This window comes from Stegostoma tigrinum, chromosome 4 (assembly GCF_030684315.1).
Source record: "Stegostoma tigrinum isolate sSteTig4 chromosome 4, sSteTig4.hap1, whole genome shotgun sequence".
In the NCBI taxonomy this organism is placed as follows: Eukaryota; Metazoa; Chordata; class Chondrichthyes; order Orectolobiformes; family Stegostomatidae; genus Stegostoma; species Stegostoma tigrinum.
The window spans coordinates 21,743,490-21,762,908 of NC_081357.1; the positions used below are offsets into that span (position 1 = coordinate 21,743,490).

Sequence of the window (19,419 nt, forward strand, 5' to 3'; positions counted from 1 at the left end):
AAAATGTAGGGTATGCAGGGTAGATTAATCTTTGTAGAATAATAGGTCAGCACAACTTTGCGAGCCGAAGGCCTGTACTGCTCTATGTTCTATTGCACCTCAAGTTGTTTTCAATTTGAAATGTGTTCTTGGTTCGTACTCCTGATTTTGAGCAAGCGTTGCACATTGTAAGATGATTGCAGTCATATTGAGTGGAAGGTGCTGCAGAGACAAATTGAGTTTTTGTGCCTAGTTCTTCAACATTCCTGTTGTGGTACTTATGCATTTTTGACATACTTTGAGGAAAAGAAGTAGCTTTTGAGCATGTGTTGGGGGATGAAGCTCCTGCACCCCATCCTCAAAATATACTTTTCTTTTTTGAAACCTCACAGCTACCACTTCAAGTACAGTGTTTGAAAGCCCCACTGCCTGCTCTCTTTGTACTAAGGTCTTTGAACTAAGACTGTGGTCTTACTTAACTTCCTTCTCCTAGCTCAATCTCACCACTCCCAATACTCATTCTAGCCACAGTCTAGAAATTGTTTCACTCTTAAAGGTGCAATGTGAATAAAAGTTGTTGTTGCATCTCTGGACAATTGGATGCCTTTATTTCTGGTGGATGTGCTCATCTGGAGATGGTCCTCAATCTGCTTGCTAACTTGTGACCTCACTTGAATCAAGTTGTCAACGGTTTTCCCAGTGCCCCAAACTGCTGAATTATTCTTTGGGGAAGGAGAATTCGTGGTACTTCTCGTAATTCAGTTGCAGTCGTACAAATTCTGAATCCTGGTGGAAATGTTCTAGCTGGGGAGTCCTCAGGACAGTTCCCTTGCTAGCACAAAGGGACCTCCCAAAACTTTTGACACCAAGCCTGCAGTGTGTTATATTTCAGGTAGGAAACTTTGCACAACATGGACATTTGGGCTGCTATAGAAAGGATGATTTATCATGATGTTGCAATGTAACTAAGTGAGGGGTATTGGTCACAAAGAGTGGTCATTTATGTGAGCTTTCATGGTGTTGGAGGGATTTCTAAGGCTCTGAATCAGTCAGTTGACAGAGGTTCTCTTGATGCAGTAATGCTGTTCCTCGAAAGATTTAAAAGGGACCTAAGGGGTAATGTTTCCACACAGAGGGTAGTGCGTGTATGGGATGAGCTGCCAGACGAAGTGGTGGAGGCTGGTATAAATGCAACATTTAAAAGTCATTTAGGTACATGAATAGGAAGGGTTTACAGGGACATGGGCCAAATGCTGGCAAATAGGGCTAGATTAATTTGGGAGATCTGGTCGGCATGGACAAATTGGACCCAAGGATCTGTTTCTGTGCTGTACATCTCCATAACTCTAAAGACAATGACCAAACTTCACCATATGATAAAACTTCAATTCAACCACTATAGCTGCATATAGCAGAATAAAAGCATGGTGACATTTGTGCAGCACAGAGGAGTACATGGAGAGTCAGGTGACTGAGACTTAACTCATACATTTTGCACAGTTTTCTCCTCCCCTCCCGGAGGCGGGTATTAATTCAATGATGCAAAACAGTTTGGGGATGACTGATTGAATGAGGGACACACCCTCAAACTGGCCCTGGTATATCAATCCTGATGCAGACTTGGCCAACAATTTCAGAGTTGCCATTGCGTTTGTACTAGCTGGGTAATCTTTTTCCACAAGCCCGCTGTTTGGTCGAAGTGGCACCATGTCGGCTCCAACAGCTTCAACTAGCCCCATACCTTCTGGGGGGAAAGTGTGCACAACGTTCCCAGAGATCCTGATGTTGGGTGAATTTGTGAGTAATGTTATTTTATCTTACTGAAAACAGGTTGGTTTTTTTCTGAGGGGAAAAAAAGACATGCTACCTCCTGTGAAACGTGGTGTGCGTTTGAGCCAATTTGTTTTCCAACAAGCTAAATGTTCTGGGAGCTTTATGGAAAGCATGTGATTTAGGAGAGGGGCGCGGTGCTGGAGCCATGGGTGATGTGAAGTACGAAATGCAGTCAAAAAGGGGGCTGAATTGGAAAAGAGAGGTGACTGAAGTTTAAGAGCGTGGTAGTGAGAATACAAAAAAGCCTGGATAACTTTAAGGAGGGGTGGGGAAGGGCTCGGGAACCTAGAGCAAACGTGGAGGTAGGGGAGTGGGGTCAGAGGATAAGCATGGGGTGGGGGGGTGGGAGGTTTTAAGGAATAAATGTAAAATAACCCCGTGACTTGTATCTCAATGAATGATATTGTATTTTTAAATTGGAAGAGGTTTGACTTCTGAGTTAAATCAATAACGCTTGAAGAAATGTTAATGTTTTCACTCTTGTGAAAAGTGTCACTTCTTCTGTTAGTGCTTTGTGGCTCTAGGTTACGGCTGGCTCCGATTTAAGTTTTAGCTGGACTATGTGGAAGCACCATACCGGATTTTGCTGAGCCCCTTTTTTATGGGAGGGTTAGAGATCCCCGGGGGAGGGGGGAGAAATAGCCAAACGGTACAAGTACACTACATCGACTACTGTCTCCTCCTTCCTCCTCTTCGTTTCCCCCCGCGCCCAAAAAAAATCAGTTTGCGAAAGGAACTTCAGTGCTCATTGAGACCGGTATCCCTCGGGTTTGAGTGAAGATTCAGCCTCGTTTTAGTACGAAGCGTAATGTTCCCCATCCCCTGACCCTCCTGGTCTGCACATTGCCAGCTCTGTTTTAGGGGTTTGAGCTGACTGCGATCACGTTTATAAACTAGCTGCTAGAACTTTTTTCGTCTCCCGTATAAAACAAGTGATAATGCTAGCCTTGGCATTTTAGCATCCTTCACTTGCGCTTGGCTATTACAGATGCAAAAGCAGTTTTCTTTAAAACGTCCTCGAAAGTCGACCACCCTAAGTTGTTTGTTTTCCCCCTTTCATAAAATACTAACCCTACATGCATACTTTTGGTACTAACTGATGTCCACTCCTCCCCTTGTAAATCTCTCAATTTCGGAGTCCAGGCACTTTTTTCAATGAAAAATTATAGTATTTGCAGCTTAAAGGTTTTAAGTTCTCTTTCCTCCACCCCCCCCCCCCGGTTCTTTTGTAGCCTCGGCTCAGGCACGGCGAATTGATCAAAAAATCTTGTTGCTGATCTCCATCCGGTCACCTCCGGTAGAAACGAGTTTGGCTGAGGATGTTGTCATGGTCTGGAAGAACCAGTTAGTTCAGTTCACTCTGCGTGGGGCAGAGGGCTGGCGTGTAGAGCTGTAGCAATGGGAGGTAGTGGGGATTGCTTCTTGTCCCCGGCCGAAGGCGGGAGTGCATTAAAAGGGTGAACAATCACTATTTATATATAAAAGCAAAATACAGCAGGTGATTGGCATTTGAAACCAAAGCAGAAGCTTGCTGGAGGAAACGCCACAGGTCTGACAATTCCTAATATCTACTGTTCTCACCACCCCCCTCCGCAGGCTACTTATTTCAGAGCCCCCTCCCCTCTTCTGAAGCAGGATCCTGACCCAAAACGTAAGCTTCCTTGCTCCTCTGCTGCTTGGCCTGCTGTGCTTCCAGCTCCACACTTACCTCTGACTTCAGCTTCTGAAGTTCCTACTATCTCTCAGGACTTGGTGACAACAGGATGTACAGCTGGATGAACACAGCAGGCCAAGCAGCATCCAAGGAGCAGGAAGGCTGACGTTTCAGGCCTAGACCCTTCCTCCAGCTCTCAACCTGGTTGTCTCAATCTCCAGCATCTGCAGTTCCTACTCTCTCTGGACTTGGTGTCAGTTTTCTCTTTGTCTCCACAGATGCATCCAGACCAGCTGCATTTCTCCAGCATTGTGTTTTGCCTTTGTTCTAACTTTAATTTGTTGGATCACAGTTAAATGAACCTGACCCTGACCCAGTTGCTAACAATTTCTTCAGAATGGGGTTGCGGGCTCAACTCTGTGCTGATCGCATACCCCCAAAATTTGGAGTCTCTCTACTGACTCCTAGGTGGGTGGCCAATTTGAATTCCTCTGTACTTATCTCTGACACCTTGGCCTCTGTTAATCCTACAATTGACAGCACTTAAAATGATCATGGTCATTACCAAGGTAAGTGTGGAGCTGGATGAACACAGCAGGCCAAGCAGCATCTCAGGAGCACAAAAGCTGACATTTCGGTCCTAGACCCTTCATCCCACTGCTTTTGAGAGTTTATCCACTGCATGTCGTACACTGTAATTTGATCTTGGCCAAAAGGCTGTGAAAACATCATAACTGTGCTGCAATATATTGTGGCTTTTGGTGCTTTAGGATACTCCTCAAGTTGTGAAGAGCATTTTTAATAAAGTATTTTATCAAGTGATGTGGTCACCTGAGTTGGTCTCTTGTTAACTTTTATTTATTAATCAAGGCAAATATGCAAGCATGAAACATGGGGGGGGGGGGCACGGAGGAGAGTATGAAGTGGGCAAAAGAGGCACTTGCCCACCATCTCCAAATTCATGCTAATAATCCAACATGGCCTTGGACAAATTGCCTTCTGAGTTCTCTAATTATAATTGATTGCACTTCATATGCTTTTCCTTCATATGCCTGTCCAACTGACTGAATGTTAATCTGGGTTTTGCCTCCAGCTCTGACACTGAATTCCACAGCGTTGTAACTCTCTCCAGTAAATTACTTACTTAGCCTATTAAACTGCTCAAGGTTATCCACTTGCTGAAAGCTCTGTATTTTTAAAGTGGAAGTTGAGGCTCCATTTTGGGGTTTGGAATTGGCGAGGCTAAAGGTGAAACTGAATTGTAGCTGAAGTGGAGTTTGAAGGTGGAGTCTTGTCTACAGCTGTGATTGTTCTAAAATTAGAAGGTAAACCTGAGCTTGTGGTTAATTAATGCTGTGACTGACGTTTGAAACCATGAGATTGGACGTTGAATGAAAGTTGTGGAATACAAAGTCACTTTATTTCAGACAAACTGGAAGTGAAATAACGTTTTAAGGTTATGTTGCCAAGCTCCATTTTCCTTTCCCTCCAATTTTCTCCCTATCAAGGCCTATTGACAATATTTTGGATGCTGTGGCTGACAGTCGTTTTCCTATTCCCTTGCTGCCCTCTTTCTTTTTTTGGGGACAAAGCTCTAATAATGAGTATTTATTTAACGAGGTCATCTTGGCCAAGCATAAGTCTACCTTTTGGGTGACATCCACACAGTGTACACTTTTCTAGCAGAAATCTCTTTATTGATTAGGAATGAGGCCAACTGGTGTGATCCTTTCATAAGTTGTTTTGTTTTTGCAAAAAGTCACTTGCTGGCTGCATGATGTCTGAGGTACTAACTAGTCATGGATGTCAATCCATCTACAGCAAATTCAATTATGGGATATTTGAAAGCCATATATCCAAAGTAATTTCTTCCTCCTAAGAATTCCTGTACCCACTGTCTTGAATTATTCCTGAATAGCATTGCAAAGTCTTTAGATCAGACAAATAAAAAGTTTGCTGCCTTTGCCTCCCTTGAAATTTTATTTTGCTCACTTTTTGCTACTGTTGCTTTACTTGTGATTTTTATTACTTTTTTCCAATGTAGGGTGATCCAGTGGTTTTAATATTCTGAACTTGATAAACACTGTTCCTAAAAGTCCTTGTGGTGATTTGAATGATGTTAATGTTACTGAACCTCTGAGCAGCCTCAAAGTGGCTTGAGGCAAGTCATCGTAGAACTGCAATGACACTAGAGCTAGGTCAGATTTTGTAGTTAATTAACTAGTGTTTTTGTTTTGCCCATGTTTGTTTGTCTTTCTAGGTATTTGGTGGCCTGGTTTGGATCCTTGTGGCTTCTGCTCGAGTTGCATTTGCAGCTGATCAAGGCTGGGTGATGTTTGTTTCAGTTTTCTGCTTTGTGATAACTACGTTGCTGCTCATCCTGTACATGGCTGGAGTTCAGAACAGTTCATCTGCATGGGGTGCAGTGGTATGTCTGTGCCTTTCTATGATCTTCCTGTAGTTTTTCTACAACCAAAAAGCTCCCAAAACAAATCTGCTGTTGTGGCCTTACTTCCCAGATTAACTAACTGGAAGTATCTTCTAACATCAAAATGTTTCTGTGGAGGGATAACACACAGAATTGTGGATGAAGTGAGAGCTTGGTCCTAGTGACAGCAAAAGAGAATTGTTTCTGGTCACAGTGACAGTGGGAGTGCAATTTTCTGCTTTTATTTTAAAAATGTGTGTATATTACTTATAAAAGGACATTGCTCAGAACATTTGTAAGAGGGGAGTCTGGGGGAACAGCATTGCTTTTCTTAATGAAAGAAACATTGGATTATGCCACAAGATTCAGTGGACACCACACTGTATAACATTCAGCCTAACCCTAAAATAACTGCCCAGCTTTTAAGAAATTAAATGCAAACATTTGGAGGAAAGGTGTTTTTAAATAAAAATCGATGACAATTCATTATCTTTAATCTGTTTGGAGTGGGCAGGCATATCTGGGGACAACTGAAGCTTGGAATTAAATGGGGGTAATTTGGTCCAAAGCAGTGAAATTCGTAGAATCCATTAAAATCTCCAGTGTGGAAACAGGCCATTCAGCAAAAAAGTCCACTGATCCTCCTGAGCACCCCACCCAAACTCCCCACACTACCCACCACCCTTTCCCTGTAACCCTGCATTTCCCATGGCTAACCTACTCATTCCTGAACACTGGGCTATTTAGAATGGCCAGTCCACCTACCCTGCACATCTTTGGACCGTGGGAGGAAAAACCATGTTGACACAGAATGTGCAAAACAGATAACGAATTGCCCAAGGGTGGTTTTGAACCTTGGGCACCAGTGCTAGCCACTAGTTTTCTGTCTGGGGTTATGCTTTTTTTTCCTGGGGATACCTAATATCCTCAGCCAAGTTGCTCTTATTCACAGAACTATGATGAAGGTTAAGGGTTTTTCTTGACTGCTATTTTCTCTGTGTTGAATCATTTTATTGGCTAGAACCATGAATAATAATCTCATCTCCTAATTAAGCCAACAATTGCAGGGTTCTGAATAGATTGTCACTGACTTTCAAATGGGCAGTGTATCCACCAACAATAATTTTTGGGCCGTTTTGTTTTAGTGTGTTGTGGGGGAAGGGGAATCATTAGGGGTGGACTGCCCTGAGATATATATTACAAAACAACTGCGAATTGGGTTCTCATTTGGTGCTCCATCTTGCTTTAGGATGTCTTCTACCACTTTATTGCGGCAGTGTTTTATTTAAGTATTGCTGTTCTGGAGGCTCATGACACAAGAATTCATCTTGTCCTACAGAATCAAAAGAATTTCAGAATCAACATTGCTGCCTCAGTAAGTCATCTTTTTGTTGTGCATTTTGCTTTTTGAGCTGCATACCTGAGCGATGTGATGCTTAATAGTCAAAATGGACCTTTTTTCCCTTATCTGTAGAATTAATGGTGTCAGACAGCAGAATAAAAATGAACTAGAACGCTTAATGGGAACCAGGCAGGAGCAGGATGCCAGCTTGGAGAAGCATGTAACAGCAAGGGCATACAATGGACAGCTAAGCAGTCATCTAAATAAAAGATTAGATCCAGACTCAGCAGTGCTGCCCAATCCAGTCATGGCAGAAAAATAAGAAGCAACTGAACGCAATGAGCATGTCCAGTTTAGATGGCAGTGGAATTGTGCTTGTGTAAAAGACAAAGCATAGTATTTGCAACTCTCCTCTGGCAGATTGCTGAGGGGATGATCCATCTTTGCCTCTTCTTGAAGCATCCCATTTGTGTAATACAATGCTGAAAAGGCTTGGAGTTTTGGGTGCATCAAAGCCTATGGTCTGTGACAGAGTTCTAAAGGCTTGTTCTGGAGCTAGCCAGTGATGCCAAAATCCCACAAATGAATGAAAGCTGAAGATAACATGGAACACTATCCTACAAACTATACAGAGGAACATGGAGCCTGTTCTGCAGTGCTACTGGGTTTGAGTCTCCCCTTCCCTAGACAGGTGTGATAACATGTTAGTGGGCACTTGCAGTCGCACTGGACCAGCTTAGCTTAAACATCTGACCAATGAGGAAAAATTTGTCTAGGCGAGGCAATCCAGCCAGTCCAATGTTACATTTTGTAAGCTAATGTTAAAGTATGGACTGGAAGGAGTCGCTGACAAGACTATTGCATGATACGTGTTCATCAGTAGCCTCCTTGTTTGGGTCCTGTCAGGGCCCCTATGACTGCAAGTCATGCTTCAGCCTCACTCAGCCTGGACAAAAGTGTTAAAATGGTGTGACTGCTCTGGATGTCAACAATAAGACTTGGTCCACTTTAAAAATATGGAAATACTGCCAGATTCAGTATCTGTGGAGAGAAACTGGGCTGAGAGGGATCTCAGCACAGCTGAGGCAAGCTCTACAAGCTGAAGTTCTGCCTGGCAGAAGATGTTTTGAGTTATTGCCAAGATAATCTCAACTTCAGCTCCTCAAGGCAGATCTCTTCTAATCAACCTGCCCACTAACATGTTATCACGCCTGTCTAGGGAAGGTGAGACTCGAACCCAGTAGCACTGCAGAACAGGCTCCATGTTCCTCTGTATAGTTTGTAGGATAGTGTTCCAGGTTATCTTCAGCTTTCATTCATTTGTGGGATTTTGGCATCACTGGCTAGGCCAGTATTTATTACCAATCCCTAACTGGTTGGAGGGCAGTTAAGTCACATTGCTCTGGTTCTGAAGCCCCATGTAGGCTAAACCAGGTAAGGGCAGCAGAATTCTTTCCCCCAAAAGATGTGAGCTGTAGGTTTTTTCCTGGCAGTGGCTTTATGGTCATTGTTAGATTCTCTCTTATTGCCAGGTTATTGTTGAATTCAAATTCCACAATATCCTGTGGTGGGATTCAAGCCTCGGTCTCCAGATAACTAGTTTAAAGTCAGCAATACAGCAAGGAAACCAGCCCTTCAGCCCCGACTGGTCCACGGTGTCAACTCAGCTAGTTCCGATTGCCTGTATTTGGTCCCTATCCCTTTAACCCTTCGTGTGTACCTATCCAAATGTTGTGCCTGCCTCACACTTATCTGGCAGCCTACTCCATATACACAGCAAGCTTGGCCTGAAGATGCCTCTCCAGTCCTTCTTAAACCTTCGCCTCTCTCCTTAAACCTACGCTGTCTAGTTTTCAATTCCTAATCCTAGTGGGGAAAGATGGCATGCATTCATCCTATCTATGCCCCTCGTTTACCTATCGGGCTCACTGGCCTGTGGTTCCCTAGTTTGGCTTTGCTACGTTTCTTAAACAACGAAACAACATGAGCCACCCTCTAGTCTTGCTGAACTTCAGTGACTAAAGACAAAGCAAAAAATCTCCATGGGCCTCTGCAAGTACTTCCCTTGCCTCCCACAATGTCTGAGGATGGATTTGACCAGTAATGCAATCTAAGGCTGCAAGCACCTTTTTTTTCCTCTGGTAATATGTATGTAGTCCAGAACACTTTCCATTTATTATTCTTATTTCCATAGCATCCACGATTTTCTCCTGTCTAAACACATTAGATGGCCATGCTCTTCTTTAAGAAGACCTATTCTCCCTGGCCACCTTTATTCTCAATATAGTTATAGAACCTCTTGGCATTGTTTATCTGCCAGAACTATCCCTTGGTGTGTGGTGGGTTTTTTCTCTCCTGACTTCCCACGTACACGCACGGCTGCCTTGTGCCTGACCACAGCCTCAATATCTCTCATCAGCCAGGCATCCCTAAACCTGCCGGCTTTTCCCTTCACCCTAACGGGGCCATAATGTCCCTGACCTCTTGACCTTGTGCTTTTTAAAAGCCTCCCATTTACCAGCCATTCCTCTTCCTTCAAAACAGTCACCCAGTTGACTATTGCTAGACCCTGCCTAATGGCCTGAAAATTGGCCCTGCTTCAGTTTTTTTGCATCACCTGTGGACCTGTCCTAGTTTTAATATAGTTATGGTTGCTGGACTGAAGTGCTATCTGACTGACACTTCAGTCACTTGCCTGACTTCCTTTCCCAAGAGGCCCATTGTTGCACCCTCCTGAGCAGTGCCTTCCACTTGTTGTCTTAAACTTTCTTGGACACGTTTGATAAATTCCACCCCATCCAGACATTTTACACTTTGGGTGGTCCAGTTAGTACAGGGAAAGTCTCCAACCAGTACTACTGTCTTATTCCTACAAGTATCTGCAATCTCTACACATCTCCTCTAGTACCTAGCAACTCTTTGGGGGTGGAGTGGGGCAGGGTGGGGGTGGCAGTGATGTTAAGTACAGTCCCCAGACAAAAGGTGATGGTCAAAGTTCAAACCATCTGGCCTCATTTGATGATTCAAGAATATCCTTTCTAAGCACTTATGCCCTCTCTCATCAAAATGGCATCTCCTCATCCTCCCCCCCCCCCCCCCCCCCCCCCCCCCAATTAGTTTAAGCCCTCCTGGGTAATGCTAGAAAATCTTCTGTAAGGATATTAGACCACTTCTGGTTAAAGTACAGCCCAGCCCTCTTGTATAGGTCGCTCCTACCCCCAGATCCAAGAACTGAAAACTCTGCTCTCCTCAGCCAAGTGTGCATCTAGCTTATCTTTCTATTCTCAGTGCCACATCCCACCGGGAGTAATACAGAGATTCTTACCTTCTGTCCTGCTTTTTAACTTCTTACCTAACTCCCTGTACTCACTTCACAGGACCTGGTCCCTTTGTGCACATCAGTACAAGTGACATGGGTAGACAAGGTGGATGTTCACCCTCCCTGCTTTCAGAATGTTCTGCAACTGCTCAGACATTCTTAACCCTGGCACCCAGGAGGCAACACCACCCTATTGTCTTTACTGTGGCCACAGAATCTCCTGCCTGTCCACGTCACTTTTGAGATTCCTATCCCTCTGATTTGCACCCTACCCCTGAGCCAGTCATAGTGTCAGTCCCCTGACTCTCCTTTTATATGGTGGGAGCACTCTCTCCACCCTGTGCCCCCAACCCAACAATATCCGAAGTGCTATACCTGTTACCTAGGGGAATGATCACGAATTCTGCACCCACCCTGTCTTTGCTGCTTCTCCCCACACTCCCTGCCCAAAAACTTTCTGCAGCTGGGTGGTCGCCTAGCTACCTGCAGTTCGCACCTTTTTTAGGTGTGACCACTTTATAAACGTGTATCAATGATGTTCTCTGCACCCTGGATGATCCTGAGTGAATCCTGTTCCTGTTCCCTAATGTAGTCCATCAGGAGCTGCAGCTGGGGGGCACTTGTCACCAGGTGTAGCCACCAGGGATGCTGGAAGTCTCCCTGATCTCCCACATCCTGCAAGAGGAGCATGCCACTGTCATTCCCCCTGCCTTCTGTCTAGACAGACAGAGCCCTTACCTGTACCCCTGCTCAGGCAGAAAGCCTCACACTTCCTCTAACACTGACCCACCCTCCTAATGGTTGCTTCTAGTACACCTTTACTATTCCAGCTGGTCACCTCGCAGAGGCCACTTTTCTCGCTGAGGGAGGGAAACACCAATCTAATGTTTTCAGGTTTGACCATACTTTAACACCAAGCTCTTTCTGACCTGCTACACAGTTGTGATGTCTCCCAGAATTCTACTGTGACTCTAAGCTACCCTCTAATTCTAGTGGAAATGCCACTAGATCATTGCCTACCCTTAAGCTGCCAAATGAATCCCCTTTGCCACTTGAGGTCAGATGTGGCGATGTTGATAGTGGTTGCACTGAACTCAATTCTATTTCATTGCGGCTCAGGCCTTGCTGTGGGCAAGACATTCTTTTTCTAGGGCTGGTGACTGTCTGGCACAAATGCTGCTCACCAATGTCTCCATGTTCAGTCACACTGCCATTACCAAATCTTTACCAATATACTGGATCAGCACGAGACCAACTGGACTGAATAAGCTACAAGAAGTATCCAAGGGTGGGGACTTCATTGGTGAAGAAAATCATCTCCTCCAAGCCTCTGCTGTTTTTGTAGATGATGGTTAAGTCAAATGTGAAGGGATATGAGAGACAATGGGAACTGCAGATGCTGGAGAATCTGAACAGTATGGAGCTGGATGAACCCAGCAGGCCAAGCAGCATCTTAGGAACACAAGCTGATGTTTTGGGCCTAGACCTGTCAAAGGGTCTAGGCCTGAAATGTCTGCTTATGTGCTCCTAAGATGCTGCTTGGCCTGCTGTGCATCCACCTTTCACTTTTTTTGTGAAGGGATATGCTTGCTTTGGATGAGTTAGCTCTGACAACAACTGCCCCCCCCCCCCCCCCCCCCAAAACTCAGACAAAGCAGCCCTCTTGTCACCACATCATTAAACACTCACTTCCTTCACCACAACGTAATGGCTGTATGCACCATCTGCAAAATGCAGTGGCATCTGAAACTCATACCTTTACAAGCACAAGCTGAAATTGCTGGAGAAACTCTGCAGGTTTAGTGGCATCTGTAGAGAGAAAAAGTCAATGTTTTGGGTTGGATATGATTCTTCGGAAGATGGGTCACTACCTGAAACATTGACTGACTGTGTGCTTTCTTTCCAAAGGTGCTGTCAGAGCTGCTGAGGTTATCCAGCAGTTTGGTTCTGTTTCATTTCAGCAGCAGCACTTCTGCTTTTTTGACAAACAGCACATTGAACACTACCTTTACCCCTCTGTCAGCAAGCATCATCCTGACCTTACTGTAGCTTTTTCCTTACTCATGGGATGAGTGTTGCTGGCCAGGCAGCATTCATTGCCCAGAGGGCAGTTGAATCGGCCACATTGCTGTGGGTCTGGAGTTACATGTAGGCCAGACTAAGTAAGGATGGCAGTTTCCTTCCCTGAAGGACATGAGTAAACCAGGTGGGTTTTCATCAATTGACAATGGATTTATAGTCATCCTTAGATTCTTAGTTCCAGATATTTTATTGATCTCAAATTCCACCATCTGTGGCAGGATTTGAACCCAGGTCCCCAGAACCCCCTCTGGATTAATAGACCAGCAATACTACCACCAGGCCACTATCTCCCCCATTTTAACATTGCATCCTGTGCATGTGCCCACATTCTATCCTCAGGCTTGCTTCAGTGCTGTGGTAAATCACAGTGCAAGCTGGAGGGACAACACCTCGTCTTCAGACTAGGCACTTTACAGCCTTCTGGACTTGATATCGAGTTCAACACCTTCAAATTGTCAACTTTTTTTCTTTAAGCTTGTCACATTCTGTTACGTCCACTTGCCCTCGCCACCCCATCCCAGTGGAACTATCTGGCCTTTAAAGTTTTTGGCAGGGGACACACACCATTGTTCTGCTATTCTCTCATTCTAATCACTTAATTTCAACTATCAACATCTCTTCTCCACCAGCACTCCTCACTCCCACCCCAGCCCCTGCCTCTTCCCCCCCCCCCCCCCAAAAAAGAACTATAGAATAAATGCTCCCCCTGACACCTCACTTCAGCTCAAAGTCGTTTAGACTCAATGTTAGCTTGCTTTCTCTCTGTAGATGCTCTGACCCACTGATCTCCAGCATTGTTTAAGACTGAATATCATTCCAAGCCAGGATGATAAAAGCCTTTTTGGACTATCGGGGGCTATTCACAACTGTCATTGGGTGTGATAAATGATGACCTCTTCATTGGCACCCACCTACCCAAGAAGGAATAAAGTAAACCTAGTCTTTTTCCCCAAAGTTCACTAAACAACCAGGCATGTCATGTTTGAGGCATGATTTTGTCCTGTTCATATCCTACTTTGCAGCAATGTTTAACTTTGGTGTGGAGCAGTCATATTTGTTTAATGTTTCCTTCTTATTACAAATGTACACTATTCAAAGCATTCTACTTTAGTAATCTGACAATGCTAGAGTCAGAAGTGTGGAGCTGGAGGAACATAGCAGGCCAGGCAGCATCAGAGGAGCAGGAAAGTGGACATCTTGAGTTGGGACCCTACTTCAGAAATGGGAACAGGAAGGGAGCTCAGAGATAGAGGTGGGGCTGGGGAAGGTAAGTGGGATGATGCCTGGCAAGTGCAGGTAGGCAGTGTTGGGATTGATCAGTGAAGTGGGTGGATAGGTGGGAGAGAAAACAGACACCATTAACTTGGTTCTTGATCTTGTGCTGGAATTAGGTGGATTTTAAAAAAAATACTCAGGGGATTTGGACATCATTAAATATGCCAACACCCAACTGGTCTCTGGACAGTTGGGATGGAGACTGAGTCAGCCAACTGTTTGCTTGGAATCACATGTGGGCTGGATCAGATGGGCGTGATTTGGCTCTTGACTTTTTTGTGAACCAAATGGGGTTTCTGGGGTGATCAGCACTGGTCACATGTTCACCAATGGGCAAGTTGTTTGTACTGAATTCACATAGTATCTTCTGCCACAGTGGGATCCTGCCCATGTACATCAGCCTCGAATACAAATCCAGGGACTTGTCGCTGCAGCCTTCCCCCAAATCAAGCAAACTAACTTTTGTTTGCGAATGCTCCACACAACCTTTCTTGCCTTTGCTCTTAAAGCACTAACTTTCATCAGGACAGTTTCAGAGCTGCTTAGCTTTTTTTTCAAGCTTGAGTTTCCACTCAGTCACTTGATTTCACTCTAGACTGTACATGTTGTTTTCTTTTGGTTCAAGATGACAAATGGGTTTTTAATCTTCCCACCACATGCACACACCCCCTTCTTTCAATAACTGAATCAGCAAACTCTCCACAGGAGTGAGCAAAGCCATTGTCTGGTTTGTGGTTCATTAGGGTAATGATGGATGGCACCCTCTCTTGGGACTGAACTGTTTTAGTGCCTTTTTATGTGGTGTGTTTTCGTCTGTTTTTTCCTTTGGACCTGCTGATTCAGTTGGAAGACTTGCTTGTCTGATTTGGTTCTTGGGACACATCTGGGACATCACCTGGGAGTATATGATGCTGATTACCGCCATTGCAAATAGTCTTCCATTGGAGACTAATAGTCCGTGACAGACTTTTTTGATCTTAAGGCTGCCTCTGGGAGACCTGTCCAATGAGGAATCATGGTCTCCTGGAAATTTAACCGAAGGCCCAAATCCTGTAGGTGATGGGGAATCTATTTGGGCAGAGGGGGGGTTTCCTTCCTTCTTTCCTTCCTCCACCCCCCCCCCCCCCCAAAAAAAAAAAACCTGTTGATCAGGAACAAAAGAGTAGAATTTGCTGGAAAAGCCCAGCATGGTCTGGCAGCATCTGAAGTGGGGGGTGGGGGTGGTGGTTCTGAGGAAGGGTCACCTGACCCAAAGCATTAACAGATTTTTCTCTGCCCCCCCCCCTGTTGATCTGCTTGAGCTCAGTCACAACTTTTCCTGCTGGCAGCCAGAGTTCTTGCATGCACCAGGAATCTTGCTCCCATACCAAGAATATTATCACTAGAATCTTCCTCTTCCCCATGTCTTTGCTTATTGGCTACCTGTTACTGTCAGGTAGCTGTTCCTGTTCATCTGCTTTCAGTAAGCTCACATGGGGAGCATGGCAGTTCAATGATCTGTTGTCACAAGACTTCCACAGTATGTGTCTGACACCATTTCATTCTCCCCACAATGAATGGTGTTGGAGTGCAGAATATTGGTTTTTGTTTGTTTAAATTACCTGTAGGTGAAATTAATTTTCTTTTTGTTTTTGTTTAAACATTAACAATGGCCCCAGGTAAGAGTGCAGGAGCCTTTAGTTGAGTCCACTTCTGCCTTTGCTCTGACAGTTCTTCAGTCAACTGGGGTAGTGATCATTAGGAACCAGATCCCCAGATGAGCTATGTCTATTTTTTAAGGAGTTGTGATTGCAGAATCTTCACTGCCATTCTAGCACATTATTGCCAATACAATCAGTAATCAAGAAAACTAATTAGATGTTTTATTGTTCAGGACATTCTAAATGCAAGAGCAGGGAGGTTCTGCATCAGTTATACTGGGCAATGGTTAGACTGCATCTGGAGTAGTGTGTATGCCACTGGCCACTACTTGCAGAAGGATGTTCGGTGTTGGAAGCAGATCAGAGGTTTGCTAGACTATTGCCTGGAATGAGTGGGTTGTCTTATGATACAGCCTGTGCCTATCTTCATGTGGAGCTTGGATACAGGTGGCTTAATTGAAATGTACAAGGGGACTTGAGCAGTTAAATGTTGAAAGCATGTATCAACTTTTGGGGGATTCCAGAGCCAGGGCCATACTCCAAAAAGTAAGGGGGTGTCCACTTCAAAAAGCTTTTTCTGTTGGATTCTTTCAAATGCCCTTCTGCAGAAGGATGGAATATTTTTAAGGCAGACATAAATCCTTGATTTGTCAGGAATATAGAGTTGCAGTTTTAACTAGATCAGCCATAGGCTAATTGAATGGTGGAGTAGTCTTATGGGTCAAATGATCCACTCTTCTTCCCTGATTTTAGTTGGTTTTTGGCTGAAGAATTTTCCTGAGGCTTGGCTGGTTAATAGGTAACTGCTGGACTCACTCCTTTTTAGTGAGCTATTGCTGCAATATCTCAAGATGAGAATGGAACATGGATCAAAGTTCATGCTTAAGAGCACAGGCTATTTTGAAAGCTAATAACTTCTGTAGTAAACTCTTGTCTCTTGCCTGTTTCAGGTCTTTGCATTTGTGGCCACCTTACTTTATACAATACATGCGGTATTGTCAATAGTGAGATGGAAGAACGCCTCATGAACATCAACACAAGTATCAAATGTCATCGAATCAGAAGGTTTCCTCCTTCCCAAAACTTGCTGTTTTTTTTTGTTCTTTCCTTTTTTAATATTGTTTTACATCAATTCTCCCTGCAACTATATAATTACCACATTTTATACACTAACCACATGGAGCTAACGATGCCTGAAACATATTTAATATTTAAAGGTCGGAACACTGAAAGCTCCAAAGGAAAGTGGAAATCTGGAATGCTTCCATCAAGAAAGCCCAGTTTTAGTCTCAAACCAAATTTTAAATTTTTGTTTTTGGTAGGGGTGTTTAAAGGCTCCAGAATGATGTCTGGTTAATGGATTATGCTATAAGTGCAGATCATCCATGACCTAATTAATGGACAAGCTGATCCTGTATCCCATGGTCAGCTTCTATATTGTTTGTGCCACACTATATGCTGAACCAATTGAAAGACTGAGACCCTGCCTGCAGTTTAATTTTTCAATGGATTACAAACCATTAGTTTGCATAGGGATTTTTCTCTTACAAATTCTTAGTGGTTAATCCTCCCACCCCAGGCACAAGACAGGTTGGGGGAAGGAAGCTACTGTTATCCAAACAAAAAAAAGCTGGTGCATTTTCTGCAATATGGGGTAACCTGGGAGGGGGAAAATGGGGGAATGAATCACAATCCCAGAAAGGAGCATTTTTTGATCACTTTGCTCTAATTTGTAATAGATTCTGCCATCTATTTTAATGTTTAAGACATTCTCTCCATCCAACTTCTGCTATTCACCCAATTGAATTGTTTATACTTGAGTAGATTTTGTTTCAACTTTTTTGAGGCATTTATAGTAATCCTCGTTCTGATTTTTCAATCTGAATCTAAAATTTGTTTGCTCAACTTAACATCTTGCAATTTTTTTTGGCTGCAAGATTATATTTCACTTTACCAATTTTTTTAGTAAAAGCCTTGCTATTGACTGCATAAAGCAACTATTTGTGGTTTTACCTTGTTTTCATATGAAATAAATGTATCGCCAAATACTTGTGTTTCCCACTCCTTCTGCAACAGTTTAAAGATTATTTTGGAAAGAAGCTTCTATGGCCTCAAGGGATTCAAAGTATTAAAACCAATGAACTTTCTTCTTTTTAAAATAAAAGTTGTCATTGTTTCCATATAGCAAGATCCAAAATAAGATGAGTCATTGAGCAAATAGACACAATGTCATGTTGCTTACTGAACCAGATTTGAATGAAGGCAACATGCTTATCATCCCATCAATTCACTTCAAAACCTTCAGCACTGACCGCAATAATTTGGATGGAAGCAGTGGGATGGAGGGGGGGAATCTAAAATTGACCTGTAGATCACAGATGCATTGTGGTAAGCTTGGTTGCTGGCATCATGCAGCAAGGTGGCCTGAATTACCTGAGATTTGGCACACAGGCCTTCTTGGTTGCAGTGACAGATGACTTCACCCTCAGGTCTGTAGGGATGTAGCTAGTGAGACAGTTGATGGTACTATCTTTACTGTAACTTTTTTTGGGATTTGGAGACAGTCTCATTGGATTGGAAGAAAGCAAATGTAGCTCCATTAGTAAAATGGGGTAGGAGACAAAGCAGAAAATGTAAAGAAGAAGCTGGTGAAGGGAAAATGAGGTTACCAACTCACCTAACCTGTCAACACCTCTTGTAATATTTGGCAAATGTAAATTTTTTTTTTTTGGAAGAAAGGTTTTAATTTTATCTAAGATGCAAAGTGTCCTTGCACACTAATTGTAAATTTAATGTGAGTATAATGAATAATAGGAAAGCTAGCAATAGTTAACATTTACTGCAAGGGGATTTGAATACAAAAGTAGGGAGTGTTTGCCTCTGCAGAAAGATGCCCTTATAAACAGTATTGTTTATCTTGAGGGATGTAAAGACACTTGAATTAGTTTGGAAGGTTTTCTAGACCAATGTTCGGAATGGGTGGGCTGTCTTATGAGGAAGTAGTGAACAGTTAAGCCTTTGTATCTGTTGGAGTTTCAAAGAGTAAGAAGTCACTTGATTGACTTACACAAGATCTTGAGGGTCCTTGATAGGTGAACACACAGGGGGAATGCTCAAAAATAGGGGCCATCCATATAGGTTGATAGGGAATTTTTCTGTCCAAAGGTCTTGAGACTTTGGAACTCTTCCTGAAAAGATGGTGCAGCAGACCCTATGAATATTTTAAAGACAGAAGTAGACACTTTCTTGTTAAGTGGTTGGATAAAAGATTATCAGGCCTGGATGGGAATGTAGCTTTGAGGTTACAATTGGACCAGCTGTGGCCTTATTTAATAGTAGAGTAGAGGCTACTTGGCTCACTCCCCCTCACATGCCAGCCTTCGCATTCACTTGCCCCAAGCTGCCATGTTGGGATTTGAGCCCTGGGCTGTATTTCACAATTACTACTTGGGTAAGATACTGTCACATCACTAGCTCCTGCTATGCTGTATGCTAGCAGAATGTCCACTCATGAGCCCATGCCAGAGGGGAATCTGATTTACAGAAAAGCCTTAAAGTCAGTAAAAAGTTATTCAGCCACTTTATAGGACTTTTGGAACTTGTGACTATTTTTAAAAATAAAATCTCAATCGTGGAATTGGAGCGTCAGGGAAAAGAAGCTAGCTGTCACCTTTATTGATAAGTCATTTGATTGATTTTAAATGGCCAGGTACTCTATTTACAACTTCAGAAATTCAGCAACATTCTTTAGGTTCCCCTCCAAGCCACTCACCATCTTGACATCAAAATATGTCCGTGTTCCTCCACTGTTATTGGGATGAAATCCTGGAGCTCCCTTCCCCTCAGGCGTTGTGGGGATATGCACTC

The 19,419-nt window shown here is 43.6% G+C and overlaps 1 protein-coding gene across 1 annotated transcript; it reads left to right on the top strand.

Annotated features, from left to right (window-relative positions):
- The first annotated feature begins 1,562 nt into the window (after positions 1-1,562).
- On the top strand, positions 1,563-17,600 carry LOC125452942 (myelin and lymphocyte protein-like). The gene is made up of 4 exons (XM_048531942.2): positions 1,563-1,776; positions 5,727-5,894; positions 7,144-7,269; positions 16,503-17,600. Exons 1-4 carry the CDS (start codon positions 1,687-1,689, stop codon positions 16,578-16,580), a joined length of 462 nt encoding a protein of 153 aa, XP_048387899.1. The 5' UTR covers positions 1,563-1,686; the 3' UTR covers positions 16,581-17,600.
- Positions 17,601-19,419: the final 1,819 nt, after the last annotated feature.

Bases quoted from the DNA above. Each gene is read 5' to 3' on its own strand.
- LOC125452942 (XM_048531942.2), top strand. From the start codon at position 1,687: ATGTCGGCTCCAACAGCTTCAACTAGCCCCATACCTTCTGGGGGGAAA. The intron at 5,895-7,143 runs GTATGTCTGTGC...ATCTTGCTTTAG, and splicing joins CATCTGCATGGGGTGCAGTG to GATGTCTTCTACCACTTTAT. The intron at 7,270-16,502 runs GTAAGTCATCTT...TGCCTGTTTCAG, and splicing joins GAATCAACATTGCTGCCTCA to GTCTTTGCATTTGTGGCCAC.